Source organism: Halichoerus grypus, chromosome 2, assembly GCF_964656455.1.
Source record: "Halichoerus grypus chromosome 2, mHalGry1.hap1.1, whole genome shotgun sequence".
Classification (NCBI taxonomy): Eukaryota; Metazoa; Chordata; class Mammalia; order Carnivora; family Phocidae; genus Halichoerus; species Halichoerus grypus.
Window position 1 is genome coordinate 63,378,204 of NC_135713.1, and position 23,374 is coordinate 63,401,577.

A 23,374-nucleotide genomic window follows, 5' to 3' on the forward strand; every position below is an offset into this window, starting at 1 on the left:
CTTTTAAGCAGAAAGGAAACATGACCGGATTTGTGTCATGTTTTTAAAAATACTGAAAATACCTCTCAGGCAATAATGTGGAGAACAGACCAGAGACAGGCCTACGGTACAAGTAAGGAAATGGGTTTGGAAGCTACTGCAATAATCCTAGCAAGAAAGAATGACTTGGATGGCAGAGATTTACAAGATATTCAGAAGTTAAAAATAAACAGTCTTGGTAATTGATTAGATAAGTATGAGTAGGGAGAGGGAGGTACCTAGATGGCCAAAAGCAAGTGGACATGATGGTTATAGTGCTCTTCACTGAAATAGGAAACACGAAAAGAAAACCCAGTTTTGAGAGGAAAAATAGTTTGTTCTTGGAGTACAGAGACTGAGGTGCTTTGGGGATAATCAAGAACAATGACAAGCAAATAGTTGGATATATAGGTGAACAGTTCTGTGGAAATGTCTGGGCTGGATGAAGAAATTTGGGTGTCAACGGCATATTTACTGAGAGGCTGGGTGAAAACCCTTGCAGAAAGAGAAGATTAAAAAGAGAAGAGAGCCTAGGACTGGATTTTAAGGAGCACAAAGTTTAATTGCTTGCAGAGGAGAAAGAGCCTGCAAAGGATTCTGGGAAGGTAGATAGGAGACTTGGAAATCAAAGGGAAGAGTGTTCCAGAGAGGGAGAGGTCAACAGTGTCAAATGCTGCTGAGAAGTCAAAGCATTCTTTAGACTTAACAAATGGAGGTTATATGAGTTATTTATTGCTGTGTAACAATACCCTAAATTTCAGCAGCTTACAACAACAAATGTTTATTAACTCATACTATTTCTGAAAGCCAGGAAACCAGGAGCTGCTTAGCTGGATGGTTTTGGCTCAGAGTTTCTCACAAGGCTGCAGTCAAGATGTCAGGCAGGACTGCAATCATCTGAGGGGCTAATGGGGCTGGAGGATCCTCTTCTAGGATGGCCCACTCAGAGCTGGCTTCCTCAGAGCAAAGAATCCAAGAGAGAGAGGTTGAAGCTACAATGTGACTCAGCCCCAGAAGTCACACATCATCACTTCCAGCATATTTGATGCACCGGAAGTAAGTACAACCCACACTTAAGGAGAGGAGGATTAGACTCTACCTTGTAAATGAGGAATATTAAAGAATTCGTGGCCATATTTTAAAACTACCACAGATGTCAGGTGATCTGAGTGAGCACTTTATCTGTGGAGTATTGAGGGACAGATTGGAGTGAGTTGAGAAGTCAATGTGAAGCCAGGAAATGGAAGCTGCTAATGTAGATGACTCTCTCTGGAAGTTTATGAAGGAGACAAAAGAAATGGGATGGAAACTAGAGGAGAAAGTGAATAGAGTGAAAAGAAAGTTCAGGTTGTGGCTGTTTTTAAGATGGGACGGACTTACTCATGTTTAAGAGCATGGGAAGGACAGAGATGGAAAGGAGCAGTGGGATACACAGATAAGGGAAAGAACATGTGAGAGTGTAAGGTTTGAGGACGATGGGAGGAAACTGCGTGCAGAGCATAGCTGTAGAGCTCAGCCTTAGATGTGATGAGAAACAGCACATCTGGGGTTCCTGGGTAGCTCAGTTGGTTAAGCGTCTGCCTTTGGCTCAGGTCATGATCTTGGGGTCCTGGGATCGAGCCCCTCATCGGGCTCCCTGCTTGGCAGGGAGCCTGCTTCTCCCTCTCCCACTCCCCCTGCTTGTGTTCCTGCTCTTGCTATGTCTCTCTCTGTCAAATAAATAAATAAAATCTTTTTAAAAAAGAAAAGAAAAGAAACAGCACATCTAATGCCTCAGGAGGGCATAAGGAGAGGATGGATTAGTTGTGGGCGCATTGGAGTTTGGCTTGGGGAGGATGAGGGAGTTCCCATCTGATGGTTTCAATTTTCTTTGTGTGAAAAATAGCAAGGTCTTCTGACAGTATGAAGGGGGCTAGAATAGTCAGAAGTTTAAGGAGAGTAGTAAATGTGACATAAATAACTGTAAAAAGTGGGAAATCAAATTGATTAGAAAAGTGGAGAATCACACAAAAGTGTTGAGGGCTGATATGATGTTGCTAATCATATTAGTCTGCTGGAATTACAAGGAAATCTCTTAAAAGGGAGAGCAAATGGTATCAGATTAAAAGAGAAAATCATGCGGCACCTGGCTGGCTCAGTCTGTAGAATATACCACTCTTGATCTCAGGGTCATGAGTTCAAGCCCCATGTTGGGCACGGAGCCAACTAAAAAAAGTAATGAATAAAAATAAATAAATAAATAAATTTGTTAAAAAAGAGAAAATCATAACCTCAAATTTCCAGAGGAAAAAAACTGAAACAAAAGGTGAGAGCAACTTAGAGTTTCTCCAGCCTCAGAGGCAGGGGATGTGCAGAAATATGAATGAGACATGGTCAACTAATAAGGTAATTCTTCCCAGCTTTTGTCAAGCAACTGGCAGTAAGAGAAGTGAGTGTCTGTATAAGAACCTAAGCCAAAGAGGCAAGGCATTGCCGTGCCCATGATAATAATGTGGTTGTCCCCAGTTCCAGTTCTAGATATTAAAGAATATTCCCCACCCAGCAGCAAGTCCAAATTCTTTCCTGAAATTACGGGCAACAAGATGTGATAAATAGATGCAGCATTCACATGTGGGCTAATAGGGAACTTCAAAAATTAAGATGAGCACCCAACCAAGAATGACAAAACATTTGAGGAATGTTTTAACATCAAAAATGAGAAACACCACACCCCACAAAAGAGAGAAGTAACACCTAAGGAAGTAGAGTAGACCAAACAGAACATGACTTAGTTCTTCTCTCCTATGAGCCAGGGGGAAGAAACTGGCTCAGGGTGTCTTACACCTGAACCCCAGCTTCGAAATTCACAAGTCAAGAATTTGCCTCTTTTGTATTCTGGTTCTATTGTGACAATCTTCCTTAAGGCAAAGGATGACTCAGAGTTTAGTCATCTGAATAGAGAGTTACATACTGGATAAAAACACATGGGTTTAAATATCAAAATATTTTCCCAACACACCAAACAAAAGATTATGTTATATATGTTACAATGTTAATGTAACAAACAGTAGAATTCAAGATGGAAAGCACTAAAAGGAACAGTGCTATTTCATATCAGTAAAAGAACAATTAACAAAGAAGTACTGAATTTTTATGTATCTCACATCAGAGCTTTTATTTTATTTTATTTTTTTAAAGATTTTATTTATTTATTTGAGAGAGAGAGAATGAGAGACAGAGAGCATGAGAGGGAGGAGGGTCAGAGGGAGAAGCAAACTCCCTGCCGAGCAGGGAGCCCGATGCGGGACTCGATCCCGGGACTCCAGGATCATGACCTGAGCCGAAGGCAGTTGCTTAACCAACTGAGCCACCCAGGCGCCCACATCAGAGCTTTTAAGTAAACAGACCAAAATCTAATATAAATGTCAGTTAAGAGGATGAATTTTCTCTCTTAATACCTAATGAAATGAGCAATAAATAGTACACACATGTTGTCAACATTAGCCAAACTGGACTGGTGGCCAAGAAAATAACCAGAAGGGTCCGGAGCAAATGGAGAGGTCCAACTTCACTTGGCTCCCAGTAGCATTACTGGTGAATTAATAAGATCCTGAAGATTCTTGCTAATGGCATCAAACCTGGAATGATCCAACTCAAATAAGAATCTTTATCTTTTACCTCTTCTTTAAAAAAAAAAAAAATTATTTATTCATTTGAGAGAGAGAGAGCACATGTACATGAGCAGGGGTGGGGGCAGAGGGAGAGGGAGAAGCAGGCTGTCTGCTGAGCAGGGAGCCCAAAGTGGGGCTCTAACCCAGGAGCCTGGGATCATGACCTGAGCAGATGCTTAACCAACTGAGCCACCTAGGCACCCCTCTTTTACCTCTTCTGACTAAGAAAGTAGTACATACGGCTCCTGGAGAAGAATGGGGAAGGTAAACAATGGGACTGACTCTCAAACAAAAGGGAAAATTTCAGAACTACCCACTGAACTGGAAGAATGTCCCAAAGAAGAAATAGACAATAAACATTGAAAAGATTGTTTTAAAGACCACTGACCAAAGGCCTGTAGGAAAATATCCATATAAAAAAGTTAGATTTACCCTCCTACAGCAAGGGACAAAGTACTCCATAGGAACTGTAGAGGCCTCAGCAAGAGGACCTTGGAAGGGGCTTCTCACAGTATTGGGACTTGTGCTGGATTAGTCCCAGAAAAGTTAAAGAAGTAGGGACCAGTTATGGATCGAAGGTTGTCAAAAAGTTGGGGCAATTTAGTGGCTGGATATCTGAATAATTTTTATCTAGGAAGTATGAGGATTAAAGCAAGGGTAAAGCTGTCATTGGTAAAGGAGGAGCTGTGACTCAGTTTAGTCAGAAGTGGGGGATGTTGTATTGTTTTTGTGGTTGCAAAGTGGTCTTTCTCTGTCTTGTTCCAGAAATGGTCACAGAGTGGCCATGTGTACATTTTATTTATATTCTAAGAAGTATTGGGTTTTTTAAAAAAGATTTTATTTTTTTATTTGAGAGAAAGAGAGAGAGCATGTGAGAGACAGAGCATGAAAGCGGGGGCGGGGAGGGGCAGAGGGAGAAGCAGGCTCCCCAGTGAGCAGGCAGCCCAACTCCCAGGGATCACGACCTGAGCCGAAAGCAAACACTTACTGAGCCACCCAGGGCCCCTTAGTATTATTTATGTTCATTTGGGAACATCATGTCCTGGCTGCTAGCTGTCAGCAAGGGAGCTTTACACTTTCTCAAGAAAATCAACCTCCCTAGTAGTAAAGTAAATACAAACTATCAACAAATATCTTTTTTCATACATCAGATTGACAAAAATACAAAAGTAGTAATACCCAGTGCTAAGGGAAATGTAAGGAAATAGGTTTTCTCATACATTATATATAGTATAATATGAGAAATGTATAATTTCTCATACATATATATATAGTTATAACTTTTATTATTATTACAGAGAATTTCAAACACATATAAAAGAAGACAATGGTATAATGAATTCCCATTATATCAGCTTCAATCCACTTCTCTCCCTCCAGTACTTTTCTGAACCCAATTACTTCATCCATAAATATTTCAGTATGATCTCTACCATTATCACATCTAAAAAAAAAACCCATTCCTTAATTTAATGAAATATCTAGTCAGTGTTCAAATATCCAATTGTTTTATAAATATACTTCTTAATTTTATAGTTTACTTGAATCAAGATCCAAATAAGGTCCACATGCAGCTTTTTAAAGTAATATGGCATAATACATTTAAAACAAAAAATATAGGGGCGCCTGGGTGGCTCAGTCAAGTGTCCGACTCTTGATTTCAGCTCAGGTCATGATCTCAGGATGGTGAGATCAAGCCCCGTGTCGGGCTCTCTGCTGGGTGTGGAGCCTGCTTAAGATTCTCTCTTTCCCTTTCCCTCTGCCCTTCCTCCCACCCAGTTCCCTCTCTCTCTCTCAAAAAAATAAAAAAATAAATAAAAATTTAAAAAAAAAAATATATATATATATATACATACCCTCTGATCTAGTGATCCTAGTCCTAACAATCTAAGAACAAATCTATGAGAATATTTATTGTGGCCTTGTTTGTAATAACAAAAAACTTGAGAACAACTTAAAAGTCCACCAGTGGAGGAACTCTCTATTGATTAATAATGTGGATGTGTGTAGTATGGGTAACTATGTTGCTGTTAAAAAATCAACTTGGATCTGTAGCTACTGATCCAGCAGGCTGCCCTGAATTAAAGAAGAAAGGATGTAACTGAGAAATATGTATAGTTTATGATCTCGCTTTTGTAAAAACAAATGACAACTCACAACCTTTGACGTGTATTTTATACAGTTATTTATATGTGTATACATGTATCTGTAGATCTTTTCCACTAGGCTTACATGGTTATGGAGAAAAATGCGTGGGCTCACATACTTGCACAAAACATTGGGTACATGATGGTGGGCAAGGGAAAGTGCTTGAAGCAAGGGAAAACAAGAATAAAAACAGATTAGGGGCGCCTGGGTGGCTCAGTCAGTTAAGCATCTGCCATCGGCTCAGGTCATGATCCCAGGATCCTGGGATCGAGCTCCACATTGGGCTCCCTGCTCAGCGGGGAGCCTGCTTCTCCCTCTCCCTCTGCTACTCCCTCTGCTGCTCCCCCTGCTTGTGCGTGCTCTCTCTCTCTCTGATAAATAAATAAAAATAAAATCTTTAAAAAAGAAAAGAATAAAAACAGATTAGCAAAATGGGAAAATATTTATGGTATGGTATATGTTAACAAAGACAAAAGAAAACTTAATTTAAATGGTAGATTTTTATCTAGGATTTTTTTTTCAAAAGAAAATAACATTGGGAAAAAACCATTAACATTATTAACATTATATAAGTGTGCATATATATTCATAATAATCAAATAAATACATGTTAGAACAAAAAAATGAGAGCAAACCAATTTTTGTCTATTTAATTTGTCTGTCAAAAATACTAATGCAGGGACACCTGGGTGGCTCAGTCGGTTAAGCAGCTGCCTTCGGCTCAGGTCATGATCCCAGAGTCCTGGGATTGAGCCCCGCATCGGGCTCCTTGCTCAGCAGGGAGCCTGCTTCTCCCTCTGCCTGCTGCTCCCCCTGCTTGTACTCTCACTCTCTCTAGCAAATAAATAAATAAAATCTTAAAAAAAAATACTAATGCAGAAAAGGTCTGTTCAGATAATTATGTTGTACAAAGTGGTGTTGATGTAGTTTTGAAACGCTGGTGAGGTCTGGAGCCAATGGCCAAGAAAGAATTCTTGAGACGTCTTTGGTGCAAAAAAAAGGTGATTTTAATTAAAGCATGGGGACAGGACCCGTGGGCAGAAAGAGACTGCTGCCCCAGGGTTATGAGGGGTGGCTGATTATATACTTGGGAGTTGGGGGAGGTAAGGAAAAAAGGGAGGTGTTCAAAAGGACTTTCATATGCTAAAGAAGATTTATAGGATACTGGAGGCCTTGCTATTATCAAGCTAAGGTTGTTTTTCCTTCTAGTAAGACACTAACATTAAGATAGTTGGGAGCTTTCTGGAGGAATGTTACACTCTTTCTATTACAAGTCCTTGTTAATAGGCTGCAAGTCATAAAGAAACTTAATTTTGTTTACTTTCCCTTCTGCCTCTGTTTCCCACAACACCCATGGAAGGGAGGGTGATGTTAGGGCTCCAGAAAATTGAGTTATGGGTCTCTGGAAGTTAGGCTAATGATAAGAATGCTTTTTCCTTGTAAATCGCTAAGACTTTGGTAAACTGATGGAGACTCTTGTCTTGCAGGACTGTGATCTCTATTTAGTTAACCATTCGTTTTTCCTTCCCTTAGCTTTAGGGCAGCCAGGAGTGCCTGAGGAATGTTAAACATATCCTACTCTGGGGGGGAGGAGGTTGCAGGGTGTCAGCTTGTGCTTTGTCCTCAGCTTGCCTTCTGCTCCCTCATCAGTGTGACTCACTTCATTTCCTTCTTAACTTTGCAGATACCAAGGCAGGCCTCATATTTGGTCAAAATTGCCCAAGCAATCCTGGAATGCCTAGTTTAATGCAGTGTCACCTAATAAACCCCATAAAACTAAGGTTGGCATTGTGGTCATTAATGCAATTTGGCCTGACTTGGTGTACTAATCCAATTATTACTCCAATCAGAAATGTAAATTTCTTCACTCTGTATTTTCTACTACACTAACTGCTAATGAACAAGTTGTTAGGTACAAAGACAAGATTTATGCAATTCATCCTCCCCCAAATCATTTCCTACATTATTCTAATTTAATGGATTGCTTTGTTACACAGGTTCTTTTGAACTCAGCTTCCGCAGGAGGCCACCAGTCCTATAGGTAAGCTGACTCAAGTCTCCCACTACTTTCCCCCATTCAATTTAAATTAATGAATTACCATAATGCCAAATGTTCCTTCAAACAGTATGCACCACTCACATAATTGTAAACAGAAATGTAAAGCCAACATCAAAATTTCATGGTCATACAAGGATTCAAAATGTGCTTATAATTATGTTTTAATACTATTATTCACTTGAAAATTACAATTTTTTTCTTTTTTCCCTTCAGAGAATTTGCAGACTCCCAGGAGGTCCATGCACCAAATGGAGAAGGAGATTTAGGATTTTAAGAAGCTTATTGATGAAAGCTGCTAGGACGATAACATCACCAATTAGCCTTTTAGTTCAATTCTAATTTAGAGCAGATTAGCCTTGCAATCAGGAGCTCCTAGTTTCTCTTTCTTTTCTCCCACTCCCCAAATTGGACCATTTCCCCATCAAACAATGCTATTTCAAAATTTTTAACAAAGAATTTGGCTTTCAATCAGCAATTCTACTTCTAGAATCTAACTCAAAGAGATATTTGATTCAGAGCACAAAGATGCAAGTACAGAAGTTAGAAACTGTAGCATGATGTTGTAAACATCCTAACTGTTCATTATTAGGTAACTAGTTGAATACATTATCCAAGCAATGTAATATTACCTTGCTCAATAATACCTTATCTATTCACACAAATTCTACTGATAGCTATTAAAAAGATGAACAGTCTAGGGGGAAAAAGTAGTGAAGATGGATGAACATTTTCAAGGAATAAACTACAAACAGTCAATGAACATTTGAAAAGTATCTCAACTTCATGCATAATAAATGCAAATCAGAACAAAATAACAATTTTAACTCATTTGATTGGCAACAACTAAAAAGTTTGATAACTAATGCTTGTGGAATTTTAGGAAACAAGCACTCTCGAACACTTTTGTCGTAATGTTATTTGGTGCAACCTTTCTGGATGATGATTTGGCAGTTTCTACCTACACGTAAAACACAGACACCCTTTAACCCAGTCCCCAGTGCTTAAGATTTTCTCTATGGATATGCTGGCAAGCCTTGTTAAGATAAGTACAAAGATGTTCTTGCAACATTATTGGTAATAGTAAAATCAAAACTGCATAATAAACAAACAAAACCCTGAAAACAACCAAAATATCCACCACGGGGAACTGGTTAAATAAATTGTGGCATATCCTAACAAATGACTTTTTTTATGCAGGTGTTAAAAAGATATATTTACCTTACAGTTAAGAAATGATTCCCAAAATATATCAAATGAAAAAGCAAAGTAAATAACTCTATATAATAATGTGACCTTTTTTGTGTTAAAAAACAAAAAAAGAGAAAGAAATACAGATATGTAAGTAATTTTGTATGTTTGGAAGGATTCACAAGAAACTAATAAAGGCATTTGGCCTTGGGAAGACTGAACTAGAAAAGGGAGGGTGGCTCTCAACTTGCACTTTTTATTTTGTAACTTTTTGTAGCATGAATTTGCGAATCTCATAGATGTGTTTCTTTTAATTTTACAAACTGTTCAATGTAGGATATCAAGGTTGAGAGAATGTGATACACTTTTTTGTTTGCTTCTTTGTGTTTTTTTATCAAGTAAGAAGAAATATGTCATACTATTTTAAAAATATTATGAGCCAATAAAATGGATACTGTAGATCTATATTCACTGACACAGCAAACTGTAAGGATATATTTTTTGAACTAAGAAAGCCAATTGCCATACAATGTGCATAGTATGATCCTGTTTGTGTAAAATTGTGTGCACCTGTGAGTATTCACCATTCAGAAATGTCTAGAAAGATGTAATCCAAGTGGTGATGTGGTTACACATTCTATTTTATAACCATTCTAAATTGCTTTAATTTTCTCAAAATGAGGGTGTATCATCTTTGAAGAGAGAGGATAAAACAAAATTTTTATGAAGATTTTGACATCTACTTGACATCTCGGCAAATTAGAAACAAGGATGGAAATGGGGAAAGGATAAGAAAATTATTTAAGTTATGTACAATGAGAGGCTGCCTACTAAAGCAGTCCAGTGGAAAAGTTAAGAGTGACCCGAAACTGGGAGATTATACCTGGAATCCAGCAGGAAGGACAGAGTGTTCTCTAAGGCATGGGAGAAACCTGAGCTGGCTAGCTGTAGCATAAACAAAAGTGGTCTGTAGGCACTGACCTTGCCATATTAATGAAAAAAAGAAAAATGACAGAAAATGACAACCTTTGAAAAATGTACATCCACCAAAAAAAAAAAAAAAAGTCCCCATTAATAAGGCAGAAAGCCCTACTGCTCGGAACATTTTTACTGCAAATGATGGTTTCAAATCTCTATGCTAAAGTAGACATGCTCTTTGGATAAAGCTAAAAATATATGTCATTTTGCTAAGTACATATGAATACAAGCAAATACACAGAAAAGCTCTAGAGGAGGAAACACAGAACCAATGAAGAGGAGGAACTGGGATCAGGATGGAGGAGGTGGTCAAAGGAGCTTTTAACATTGTCCACAATGTTTCAATTTTTTGATAAAAGGAAAATATTCACATATTTTTACTGTGATAACATATACCTAAAATGTACTATCCTAAGCATTTTCTTTCTTTTTTTTAGGTAGGCTTCACACCCAGCATGGAGCTCAATGCAGGACTTAAACTCAAAACCCTGAGATCAAGACCTGAGCTGAGATTCAGAGTCAGACACTTAACTGACTGAGGCACCCAGGCACCCCTTAAACCATTTTTAAGTGTAAAATACAATGGCATTAGGATATAGTAACAATATTGTGCAACCATCACCACTATCCATTTCCAGAACTTTCTCATCTTCCCAACAGAAACTCTGCACCTATTAAATAATGCCCCATTCTCCCTTCCCCTAGCCCCTAATAACTTTATTCTATTTTCTATTTCTATGAATTTGCCTTTTCCCGTTAGCTCATATAAGTAGAATCATACAATACCTATCCTTTTGTGACTGGCTTTTTTCATTTAGCATGATGTCCTCAAGTTTCCTCCATGTTGTAGCATGTGTCATAATTTCCATTAAGGCTGAATCGAATTCTAAATTGTTTATCCCTTCACAGGTTATTTCCACCTCTTGGCTATTATAAATAACATTGCTACGAAGATAGGTGGGTAAGTATCTGTTTGCATCTCTGCTTTTAAAGCTTTGGGGTAAATACCCAGAAGTAGAATTGCTGGATCATATGGTAATTCTATGTCTAACTTTTTGGGGAACTGCCAAACTGTTTTCCACAGCAGCTGCACCATTTTACATTCCCACCACCAATGAGCAAGGGTTCCAATTTCTCCACATCCTTGCCAAAACTTGTTTTCCATTTTTTTTAAATAATCGCCATCATAATGGGTGTGAAATGGTTTTGATTTACATTTTCACGTATTTTTTCATATGTAAGTTTTTAATTAAAAATTATTTTTAAAAAGAAAGTAAAGGATCGAGATTTGTCTTCTGCATTCACAAACTAGGGCTGCTAAGCTCTCTAAGAAGCAATGCCTAGCTTGCTCAGTTTCATCCCCAGCCCCTAACAAGGTGCCTGGCACCCAGTAGGCACTCAGGACTACGAGTTTCTCCTGCCATCCAAAACTGGAGTGCTCTTGTGAAACCTTTCATAAGCTGAAGTGGCGTAAAGCAAAGAAGCAATTACCATTAATTTATATGGAATTTTTTGAGTATTCCCAGACCCAAAAAATAACCTCTCTTAGGCTTTTCCATTACCATAGGACACATCTCACTAAGAGTTAACAAAACAAATTGAGAGAAAGCACAGATGCTCACAGATACAGTTCAAAGCTACAGTGGCTTGATGCTGAGATGCTGAGCCTAGTTGCTGGGGATGGAGCTTGGCAGGGCAACTCTCACTGCTGGGGGAGCATGCTGCCTCTGTCATGGCTGGCTGCAAAACAAATACTGAACACTATGTTTGCTTTTTGCCTTTTTTCATAAGAATGAAAATCCTCTTCAGATTTCTTTTGGTTAGCGAAAACAGATACTAATGTAGGTCTTCCATAAAAGCAAAGTGGTATAATATGAAACTTCCAAAAAGTGGGAATATTCATTGAATGAATAAATGACTGCATTAGCCTCTCAATGTATATGGGATTGATGTATGAATTAAGGGGAATAAGTCTATGAAGAAGTATCACCTTGAAAAACACACAAATACTATTCAGCCATAAAAAAAGAAGGAAATCCTACCATTTGCAACAACGTGGATGGACCTTCAGAGCATTATGCTACGTAAAATAATTCAGGGAAAGACAAATACTCTATGATCTCACTTATGTGTGGAATCTAAAACATTAAACTTACAGAAACAAAAAGTAGAGTAGTGGTTGCCAGGTTTGGGGGGGTGTGGAAATGGGAAGCTATTAATCAAATGGAACAAAATTTCAGTTTTAAGATAAGTAAGTTCTGGGCGTCTAATGTATAGCATGATGACAACAGTTAATAATACTTTATTGTGCTTGAAAGCTGCTATGACAGGAGAGCTCTAATGTTCTCACTATAACAACAACAACAAAATGATAATTATGTGAGGTAAAGGACGTGTTAACTAACTTTATTATGGCAAACATTTCATAATATATGCATGTATCAAAATATCACATTATACATCTTTTTTAAAAAGATTTTATTAGTGGGGCGCCCGGGTGGCTCAGATGGTTAAGCGTCTGCCTTCGGCTCAGGTCATGACCCCAGGGTCCTGGGATCAGCCCTGCACCAGGCTCCCTGCTCAGCGGGGGGCCTGCTTCTCCCCCTCCCTCTGCTTCTCCCCCTGCTCATATTCTCTCTCTCTCTCTCTCCGTATCTCTGTGTCTTGAATGAATACATAAAAAAAACCTTTTAAAAAAAAAGATTTTATTTATTCATTTGAGAGAGAGAGCCCAAGCAGGGGGGGAGGGGCAGAGGGAGAGGGAGAAGCAGACTCCCTGCTGAGCAGGGAGCCTGATGCAGGGCTCCATCCCAGCACCCTGGGATCTTGACCTGAGCTGAAGTCAGAAGCTTAACGGGCGGAGCCACCCAGGTGCCCCAAAATATCACATTATACATCTTAAACTTACACAATGTTATATGTCACCTATATCTCAATAAATCTGGAAAAAATAAAATAAGACAAATCACTCAAAAAAAAAAAAAGAAAAATACACACACACACTAGTTTTTGAAAAAGACACCATCATTTTGGAAGCCTTGGGTAAACAAAATATTTCAAGACAGATCCAGGATGACCAAGCAACACTACTTACAGTTTTAAGAAAAGCAGCTTGAGGGCCAGTATTCTTCATCTGGGTTGTCAGATAAGGACAGGGTACTTTTCAAGTATACTCTTATTACACAATCAGGGACTCTGTGTTTCCTGAGTTTCAGACAGGATGGCTGATGAGAAAGATATATACAATCAGAACACTGTTGTACCCCTAAAGTCCTATCACTTTTTTTTTTTAGAGAGAGAGAGAGAGAGTATGCGCACTCAAGCTGGGAGGGAAGGGCAGAGGGAGGGAGAGAGAGAATCTTAAACAGGCTCCATGTTCAGCGCAGAGCCCGATGCAGGGCTTGATCTCACGCCCCTAAGATCATGACCTGAGCCAACATCAAGAATTGGAGGCATAGCTAACTGAGACACCCAAGTGCCCCAGTCCTATCACTATTTTTATGATCGAAAGTTAGTTACTAATATTAATCACTTACCATAAATTCTGCAACAAAAGTAGAATTAAAAATTTTTTCCAATTAGTTCATATATCCATGGATGAATATTACTTTTTATAGATGGCAACCACCCATTACTTCTCCCTAGCTGAAGAAGACAGGGCATTCAATTCGTTCCCCCATTCCCTTCCCACAATTTGAAAGTGCAGGGTAAAAGTGCAGGGGAAAGTCCCATTCCCCAAGCTGAGAACTTGTCTGAAAGTCGCTGAACCACTGACTTGAATGAGCCCCTGTTGTCCTTGGGTGTGAAGGAAGGGAGAAAAGAGCTAGCTGGTGCTGAGATAGGGGCCATAAGGACGAGAACTACCTGCATTTCCTTCCTTCTTGCATTAAGCATGTAAATTCTCCATGTGTGAGTCAACTAGACAGCGCAGAAGATCCCTGAGGCTTAAGGCTCTTGCTGGCACTCCCCAAGAAGCCACTCCAGGCAAGGATCCCCCCAAAACAAAAGGCTATATATTAGATTGCCCCTGGCAGGGACTGGTGGGGATGCCTGGGAGAAAGAGGTTGATACTGACTTCTCCTAGGTTGGGAAGTGCGTAGGGGAGGCCCCAGAGAGCAACTGTGCCCAGTCCAAGTAAGACTGCTGGCATCTGGGCTCCTGACACACTGAGAGAACTGTTACTGAAGTAGCAACAACCAGCAGAAAGATAACAAACAACTCTTCCTGGACAGTCTGGAAGAGAACATTCTCTCTCCTCCTCCTCATCCCTACTTGGGAGGAAACAAAAGCCAAGGGGAAAGAAGAGGACATTACCACCCCCTCCACTAATGGCTATTATAACCACAAGTCTACCTGCACAGAAGAATGGGAAGAGCTATGAATTAAATATGAGATTAAAGATTTTAAATGGGCAAGCCTAAAACATAATACTTGGAAAGAGACTGTATTAGTTACTGAAAGTGACTTCATAGTTATGGGACCAAAGTAGGATATTCTTTTTTTTTTTTTTTAAGATTTTATTTATTTATTTGAGAGAGAGACCGCAGGGGTGGGGCAGAGGGGGAGGGAGAGGGACAAGCAGACCCTGAGCTGAGTGCAGAGCCCCACATGGGGTTAGATCCCATGACCCTGAGATCATGACCTAAGCCAAAATCAAGAGTTGGATGCTTAACCAACTGAGCCACCCAGGTGCCCCTAGAGTAGGATATTCTTAAGGGAATTCACTGTCAGAGACCAAGAGGATTTCTAGAGACAGTGGTAATGGTTATTGGAGAAACAATAAAATTGTTTCATATTTATATCTCACAAGTTAAGATTTCTCAAACTGGTTATTATCATAATTTATAGTTCTTTATTAGTTTATTGTTTGTTTTCCTTATAAACTATAATCATCATAAACCAGAGACTATGTCTACCTTGTTCACTACTGTACCCCTTGAGTATAGCATATGTGCTTGACAAATTGTTAAATGAAGATTCCTTATCTTTTTTTTTTTTAAGATTTCACTTATTCATTTGACAGAGACACAGCGAGAGAGGGAACACAAGCACGGGGAGTGGGAGAGGAAGAAGCAGGCCTCCCGCGGAGCAGGGAGCCCGATGCGGGGCTCCATCGCAGGACCCTGGGATCATGACCTAAGCCGAAGGCAGACACTTAACGACTGAGCCACCCAGGCGCCCCAAGATTCCTTATCTTTTAAAGATACAAACTGAAATATCTCTAGAATAAACAGTGTAATGTCTTGGATTTACTTTAAAATAATTCAGGAAGGTGGGGGTGAGAGAGTGGGTGAGAATATAAGTGGAATAAGATTGATCATTCTTGAAGCTGGATGATGGGCACACGGGTTTCATTACAATCTTCTCTCTCCTTTTTTAAAAATATTTTATTTATTTATTTGACGGGGGGAGGGGAGAACAAGCAGGGTGAGCAGCAGAGGGAGAGGGGAGAAGCAGGCTCTCCGCTGTGCAGGGAGCCTGATGCGGGGCTCGACCCCAGGACCCTGGGATCATGACCTGAGCCGAAGGCAGATGCTTAACCGACTGAGCCACCCAGATGCCCCTTCTCTCTCCTTTTTTTAAAAAAACTTTTTAAAATTGTGGGAAAATCATAATTCACTTTCTTAATTTTAAATTTTTTCTCAATATGAAAACATTCAAATTTACATAAAAATTAAAGTAAACATCTGTATAACTACCATGTAGATTTGACAATGTTAACATTTTATTATATTTGCTTTATCTATATCTATCCATCCACACATTCACCTATCTTATTTTTGATGCATTTCAAAGTAACTTACAAACATCAGTATACTTCATCCCTTCACTATAGCATACATATCATAGAGTTCAAAATTTTTTCCCTGTCTGTTTTTTTAGGGTAAAATTTACTTACAGTGAAATCATATATTTACTATATATAAATATAACACTTAACACACACACACATATATATATATAAAATCTTTATATTTAAAAGTTTATAGTGTTATGTTTGTGTTCCCCTAAAATTCATATGTTAAAACTCTAACCCCCAATGTGATAGTATTTGGAGATGGGGTCTTTGAGAGGTAATTAAGGTTAGATTAGACACGCAGATGGAGCCCTCATGCTGGGATTAGTGGCCTTATAAAGAAGAGAGCTCTCTCTCTTTCTCTCTCTCCCTCCCCCTCTCTCCCTCCCTCCCTCCCTTCTTTCCTCCCTCTTTCTCTTCCTCTCTCCTTCCCTTTCTCTTTCTCCCTTCTCCTCTCTCCCTCCCTCCCTCCCCTCTTTCTCCCTCTCTTTCTCCCTGCATGAATCCACTGGGGAAAGACCATGTGAGGATATAACAAGAAATCTGCAACTCAAAGAGAGAGGAACCAAATTGGCCAGCACCTTGATCTTGGACTTCCCAGCCTCCAGAACTATGAGAAAATAAATTTCTATTGTTTAAGTAACCCGACCATGTTATTTTGTTATGGCAGCCTAAGCCAACTAAGACATAGTGTTATTAGGAAGCCACTAAAGGCAGTTTGATTACATACTCTCTTAAAGATCACTTTGGCTGAATGTGGGAAAAGGAATGAGAGAGGGCAAGAATAGATGCAGGAAGACGAGATAGGAGGCTGCTATAGTAGACTGGGCCAGAGGTGGTCTTAGCTGGCCTAAAGTCATAACAGTAGAGGCCAAAATAAGTGAAGGGGTGCAAAAAATATTTAGGAGATAAAAAGAGACAGGACTTGTTGGTGAGAAAGAAGTAGAAATCAAGCATCATGCTCAGATTTCTCACTTGAGCATTTGCTGGCTGGTAGTACCACCATTCATTGAGATAAGGAACAGAGAAGAAGAAGCAGGCTTTTATTTGAGGGGACAGGGAGTCGGTTTTAGACATATTCAACTTGAGATGCCTATGAGGTTTGATACACATTTGGATACATATATCTGGAGCTTTGAGGACAGGGCTAGAGATAAACCTAGGGAGTCATCGGCATGAAAATTATCATTTAAAGCCACAAGAATAGTTGACATTGTGTAGGAAGAGGTATGTGAAGGTGGCCTATGTCAGACCTCTGAGGAACATCAAGATTTAAGGAGTGAGTAGAGGATCAGGAGTCATCTAAGAAGACTGAAAAGAAGTAAGAGAGGTACAGAGTCACAGAAGCCTTGAGAAGATGGTGTTTCCAGAAACAGGGAGTTAGGGGCGCCTGGGTGGCTCAGTTGGTTGAGCAGCTGCCTTCAGCTCAGGTCATGATCCTGGAGTCCCAGAATCAAGTCCCAAGTCAGGCTCCCCGCTTAGCGGGGAGTTTGCTTCTCCCTCTGACCCTCTCCCCTCTCATGCTCTCTCTCACTCTCTCTCTCTCATATACATAAAACCTTGAAAAAAAAAAAAAAAAGCAACAGGGAGTTAAATAAACCAAATGTCTAATGGCATTTGGTGAAGACAACTTAATGAATCCCTTCACAACAGGGATGATTTTAGTCGTTTGACCAGAACTTCTGAAATCCATTGGCCGTAGACTCCTCGCTCACCAGACCAGTGGTTTTCAATGCATGGTCCCCAGAATAGCAGCATCAACATTACCTGGGAAATTTCAGAAATACAAATTCAGAGCCTCATACAGACCTACCCCAGATTTAGAAACTCTGGGGTAGGGCCCAGCAATCGGTGTTTGAACAAGTCTTCTTGGGGATTGTGATGCTCTCTAAAGTTAGAGAATCACTGCACTAGACAGTGCTTAGGTAGCACCTGACAACCACTCCTTTGGGAAACAATCCCTCTTCGGATAAATACAATTTCCCATTGGACCTGTCAACACATATACCAAGTTGCTGGAGCATGAGCAACAGGATTTTTGTCAATAACCCACATTTATTGTAACACAGATCCTATCTTGATTTTAATGTTCCTACACTACAACCAGCCAACTACCTACCACTTCTCCCTCTATGGGGTATATCTTTCTTTTTACCTTTATAGCTTTGCTCATTCATAACATCTAATTATTCCTGGCGTGTGCTACCTCATGGCTTCTCTTTGTGCATTTTTTCAAGTTTCTGATCCTGCTACCAACTGTACAAGTGTCTAAATCTCACAGTGTAAATTCCTGAGTGACACAGATTGTTGGTGAAACTGCCAATTGGTACAACTTAGGAGTAATTTGGCATCATTTATCGAAACAGCAGAAACATCACCTTTGACCCAGTAATTCCACTTCTAGGAATTTATCCTACAGACGTACTGCACATGTGCACAAGGAAGTGGGGCCTCTGTGCCCCACTTGGCCACAGGCCAGGCCACCTACCCTCAGTCAGTCGGGGGCTCCTCCACCCCATCTGTCGGAGGCCAGGGCCCTCCCCTCAAGGGCAGTTAGTGGACGCGGGCTCAGTCAGAGGCCTGTTCACACCTCACTTCACACTTGGCGTCGGTTGGAAACAGGTGGGGAAGCCCCCTCAGTCTCAGCGTCACGCAAGCACGCCCGCAACACCGGCCCAAGCCGGCTGCGACTTGATTTTTCTCTCTCCTTTTTTCCTCCCTAGGAAGGGAGGACGAGTGCCCCCTGCCCCCGCCTAGCACAGCGCCCGCGGCCCTGACCCGATCGCCCGCCGCCCGCTGCCCGCCGCCGGGGGCGGGGGGGGGGGGGGGGCAGGCTCAGGAGGGGCGGGGCGGGGCGGGGCCGGCTAGCGGGGGCGGGGCTCGGGGCGGGAAGGGGCGGGGCCGGCGGGGTGATGGCTCCGGTTGTCGCCGCCGCCGCCTCAGCAGCAGGAACCGAAGTCGCCGCCGCTACCGCCGCTGCCGCCCGGATCGCCGACCGCCCGCGCGCTGCCTCGGCCGGGGCCCGCAGCCATGGAGGACTTCATTGTAATCTCGGACGACAGCGGCTCCGAGAGTTCCGGGGGGGCCCGCTCGGGCAGGACGCGAAGGCTCCGCCGGGCCCTCTCCCGGACCCCCGGAGCGCTGCCCCGCCGGACTGTGGTGAGTGAACGAGCCGCCGCTCGCCAAGCCCCGCCGCGGCGGGAGTGCCGCCCCGGCTCGGGCCGCGCATCTTCGCGCCCCCCCCTCCCCGGCTTGGCCCGCTGTCCCCTGCGCCTCCGCCTCCCGCCCCTTGGCGCCTCACAGCTGCAGCCGCTTCCCGCCTCGCCGCCCGCCGGCCTCTCCCGCCCTGAGGACCGCCGCTGGCCTGGGCCACCGCCGCCGGGCCTCCCGGGCTCCGCGCTCCAGCCTCAGCGGGCCGGGGCTGGCGACTGCGGCCGAGCACATGGACGGCGTCTGGCGCGCCTGCGGCGGGGGGTGCGGGAGCCCGCTGCAGGCGGCGGCCTCAGGCCGGGCCGCGGGCTCCCTTGGACCCGGGGTGGGGGGCGGGGGACGGAAGGGACGCGGTCCTGGGGGCTGTCCCGGATCTTGAGGCAGGGCCGCGGGAGCGTGTAATTGTTTGGCCTGTGGTGGGTACAGATGTGTGCAGGGAGGTAACAGGAGCCTGGGCTGGGAAAGAGGGAAGCGCGGGCCTGAGCCTGAGCCAGATGGTGGCCGCGCTCCAGGGCCTGGCAGCCGAGCGAGGGGCCCGATTTTGGAGTTGTGCAGGAGGGCGATTTATTTCACTTAGCAAACATTTACCAAGCTCTAAAGGAATAGGGAGGGAAATATCTTGCTCTGTGTCTTTTTCCCTCGAGCCCCTTAGTCTTTGTCCTTCTTCCTGAGATGGTGAATGAAATATCTACAGTCCCTGCCTTTCTAGAATCCTCCACAGATATTTACTGAACCCCTAATGTGGGCTAAATGTGCTAGGCCCTGGGGATACTAAGGAGAACACAACATCCGTGGTCCCTCTCATGGAAGGTGATATATTCAACAAGTGACTATTGAGTATTCAAGGGGTGGGAGGTGGACAGGCTTTCTCTCTATCAGAAGACTCTCAACATCAGACTTCAGCAGTCTTCCCAGCCTCCCATGGCCACACCCCAGAAATAAAAGCATTCTCATGCTGGTGTTATTTGTATAGATCTGTAACCAAGAATTTAAGGAAGACACCTTTCTTCATATGCAAATACACAAATCTCCTAGCTTCTGCTCCTCCAATCCCAGCTAGTTTGCAGTCCCTAAGTCTCCACTGCGAGCCCCTTCTGTTTCCCAGGTATAATGCTAAATGCTAGGTGGTCATTACAAAATGAATGGCATGCAAAACCAATTAACTTCTGGTCCTGTGTAGCCATGGTTCAAGCATGAAGGATTCTCAGTAAATCTCAGTTAAGAATTTAGATGAGATGGACAGAAGAGATTTTCAAAGTAGAAGTGAGCCAACTTGGTAAGTGAATAGCAGTGTGTAGGACGTAATAGACCCACAGTAAATATTTGTTGGATTAAAGAATGGTTGAAGGAAGAGAGGAGAGAGAACAGTTCAAATGGATGTTTGATTAAGTGAGAGCAAGTACAAGAGTAGGAGCAAGCTTGAGGCAGAAGAGATGCTGCATTCAGTTTGGACCTCAGAGGAGAGGACTCTGGGACTCTGGAGAAAAGTCAGGACTGGAGAGATTTGGTAATCATCCAAGTAGAAAAGAGCCCTGAGGGCCGAATTGTGACTGAGATCAGCAAGGAAAAGACTAAAGGGAGAAAAAAAGGTGGAAGGAAAAAATACTGCAGAATAACTCACAACTGCCTTTCCTCCTAGTTCTTCCTCTTTCCTATTGCTTCTTCTCTCAATCCTCCTTAAACTTTGTCCATCTACCAGCTCCTTTTCCTCCCAGGTACTGTCCAGCTTCCCTCATCCTGGCCCGGCTCCCTTCTTCAAGTGCATAGATGTCATCCTTATCCCAGTCTGTGGTGTCTCTTGTGGCCCTTCACACACATACGGATATGTGCTCAAACTGCTCCCCTCCCCTCTGACTACCCAACCAAGCATTTTCATCTTGAGCCTTTTGAATGGTACCCAGTGTAAATCTTGCTTCTCCATATACTTACTCCAATTTTCTTAAACATTCCAGGCTCGTTCTCCTTTTATCATTCTTGCAAATTAAATAGGGCAGTAGGATAACCATGTAAAAGATCAGAGGCAGTAAGAGACTTGCAAGGTTAAAGCCTAAAGCTCCTTTGTCTAGCTTTCCCTGAAGACCCTGCGGTCAGGGAGACCTCTTCAAATCAGGATCTCCCCCACAGCAGCTGCAAGAGCTTTGACAAGTTCTGTCACCTCTCTCAGCTTTTGCACTTGAGAATGTTGATACCTGGCAGGACCATTAGAAGGTTTTTAATGAGGCAATGCAAGGAGAATGCCTAGTATCAATGATAGCTTTTGCTACACTTTGTGTTATTTTTCAATCAAGCCTAACCTTCTCAAGCTTGGCAGGCAATGAAATAAACAAGTTCTATTTATTTATTTTTTTCTTTTTTACAAATATTGACTGAGAAAACAACTTGCTTGAATTCAGGAAATCAGAAAACCATCTACAATACTGTAGTTAACATTTCTGAACTCCTGGTTCTAAACCTGGGCTCTAGTCTTCATTAAGTTTATGAAGTGTGTCTGTGTTTTTCATAATACTTAATTGCTTTTTGTTTCCCATTTATAGACGCCGAACATGTTCAGATAGTTTTTGTTGACCTAATTACAAAAAGTTTAGAAATATATGTAGAAGAAAATTAAAATTCCTGTTAATCTCACCATCCAAAAAACACCAACCAGTGTTGACATTTTGAAGTATGTCCGTCCAAACTTTTATCTGTAAATGCCCGTGTGCATTCCTACATACCCATGTATGTGTCTTTCCCATATGTTTTTGCAAAAATGAAATTTTGCTATACATGTGGGGTTTTCTAATTTTTTAAAAAAGATTTTATTTACTTATTTGACAGAGTGAGAGAGAGAGCACAAGCAGGCGGAGCGGCAGGCAGAGGGAGAGGGAGAAGCAGGTTCCCTGCTGAGTAGGGAGCCCAATGCGGGACTCTATCCCAGGACCCTGGGATCATGACCTGCGCGGGAGGTAGACCCTTAACCGACTGAGCCACCCAGGTGCCCCATGTGGGCTTTTCTTTTAAGATTTTATTTATTTATTTTTAGAGAGAGAGAGAGAGAGAGCTGGGGAAGGAGCAGAGGGAGAGGGAGAGAATCCCAAGCAGACTCCACGTTGAACTAGGAGCCCAACACAGGGCTCGATCTCGGGACCCTGAGACCATGACCTGAGCCGAAACCGAGACGGATGCTTAAGCAACTGAGCCACCCAGGCGCCCCTACATGTGGAGTTTTTTAGCTTGCCTTTTAATACACTTTTTATCTCTTGCTGCACCAATAAATACATGCCTCCCCAATATTTTTTTTTTTTTTAAGATTTTATTTATTTATTTGACAGAGAGAGAAATAGCGAGAGCAGGAACACAAGCAGGGGGAGTGGGAGAGGGAGAAGCAGGCTTCCCGCCGAGCAGGGAGCCCAATGTGGGACTCGATCCCAGGACCCTGGGATCATGACCTGAGCCGAAGACAGATGCTTAACGACTGAGTCACCCAGGCGCCCCCCAATATTTTTTTTAACAAGGAGGAACTTTTTTTTTTAAAGATTTTACTTATTTATTTGAGAGAGAGAGAAAGAGAACATGAGCAGGGAGGAGGGGCAGAGGGACAAGTAGGCTCCCTGCTCAGCAGGGAGCCCAACAGGGGGCTTGATCCCAGGACCCTGAGATCATAACCTGAGCCACCCAGGTGCCCCTCCTCCAAAATATTTTTAATATATTTCATTGTACAGATTTATAATTATATTTATAACTTCTATTAAAGGATATCATGCTGACATTTCTAAACTTTCTTTGTCATAAACAACACAGTATAAAGTCCCTCATAAGTAATCTTTGTACCCTTGTTCATTTGCTTGTTTAAGATAAGTTCCTCTTAGAAGTGAGTGTGAAGTCAAGAGGTATGCCCCCTTTAAGAGCTTTTGATATATATTGCCAAATTTCCTACAGAAATTGTGCACCAATTATATTCTTACCATACTCTTTTCTCCACTCCCTAGTCACTCCCAGATATTGTCAATTTTTTCTGGTAAATATTTACTGAACACTTACTATATGCCAGGCACTTGTAGGTACTAAGAATACAGCTGTGAATAAAACCAAGTCCCTGCCCTTGTGGAGGTTCTGTTTTAGTCAGGGGGAGACAAACAATAAACAATCACATAAATGTAATGTCAGACAATATACAGAGTGTTAGAAAGAAAAATAGGCATTTTTGTTCTTTTAATCTTTGCTGATATGATAGTCAAATTCTGTGAGCTGTCCTGGTTTTAATTTTTTTCTGTGGTTGTGAGTTATTCTTTCAGTAAATACTTATTGAGCACATGCTCTGACCCTGGGGACCAGAGGTAAACAAGG

General features: G+C 42.0%; 1 protein-coding gene and 1 long non-coding RNA gene across 4 annotated transcripts in view; one reads left to right on the top strand and one right to left on the bottom strand.

Moving 5' to 3' along the window:
• The window catches only part of LOC118550540 (uncharacterized), a 56,291-nt gene extending 37,645 nt beyond the window's left edge, over positions 1 to 18,646 (bottom strand). For both annotated transcript variants that reach the window (XR_004924615.2, XR_004924614.2), the window contains exons 1-2: positions 18,327 to 18,646; positions 13,136 to 13,265 (exon numbers count right to left, since the gene is read on the bottom strand). This is a non-coding gene — a long non-coding RNA (uncharacterized LOC118550540). The remainder of the gene's footprint in view (positions 1 to 13,135; positions 13,266 to 18,326) is intronic.
• A 114-nt stretch (positions 18,647 to 18,760) lies between these two features.
• The window catches only part of SIMC1 (SUMO interacting motifs containing 1), a 98,300-nt gene continuing 93,686 nt past the window's right edge, over positions 18,761 to 23,374 (top strand). For both annotated transcript variants that reach the window (XM_036115718.2, XM_036115720.2), the window contains exon 1: positions 18,761 to 18,997. In XM_036115718.2, the coding sequence (XP_035971611.2) occupies positions 18,869 to 18,997 (129 nt within the window). In that variant the 5' untranslated portion in view covers positions 18,761 to 18,868. The remainder of the gene's footprint in view (positions 18,998 to 23,374) is intronic.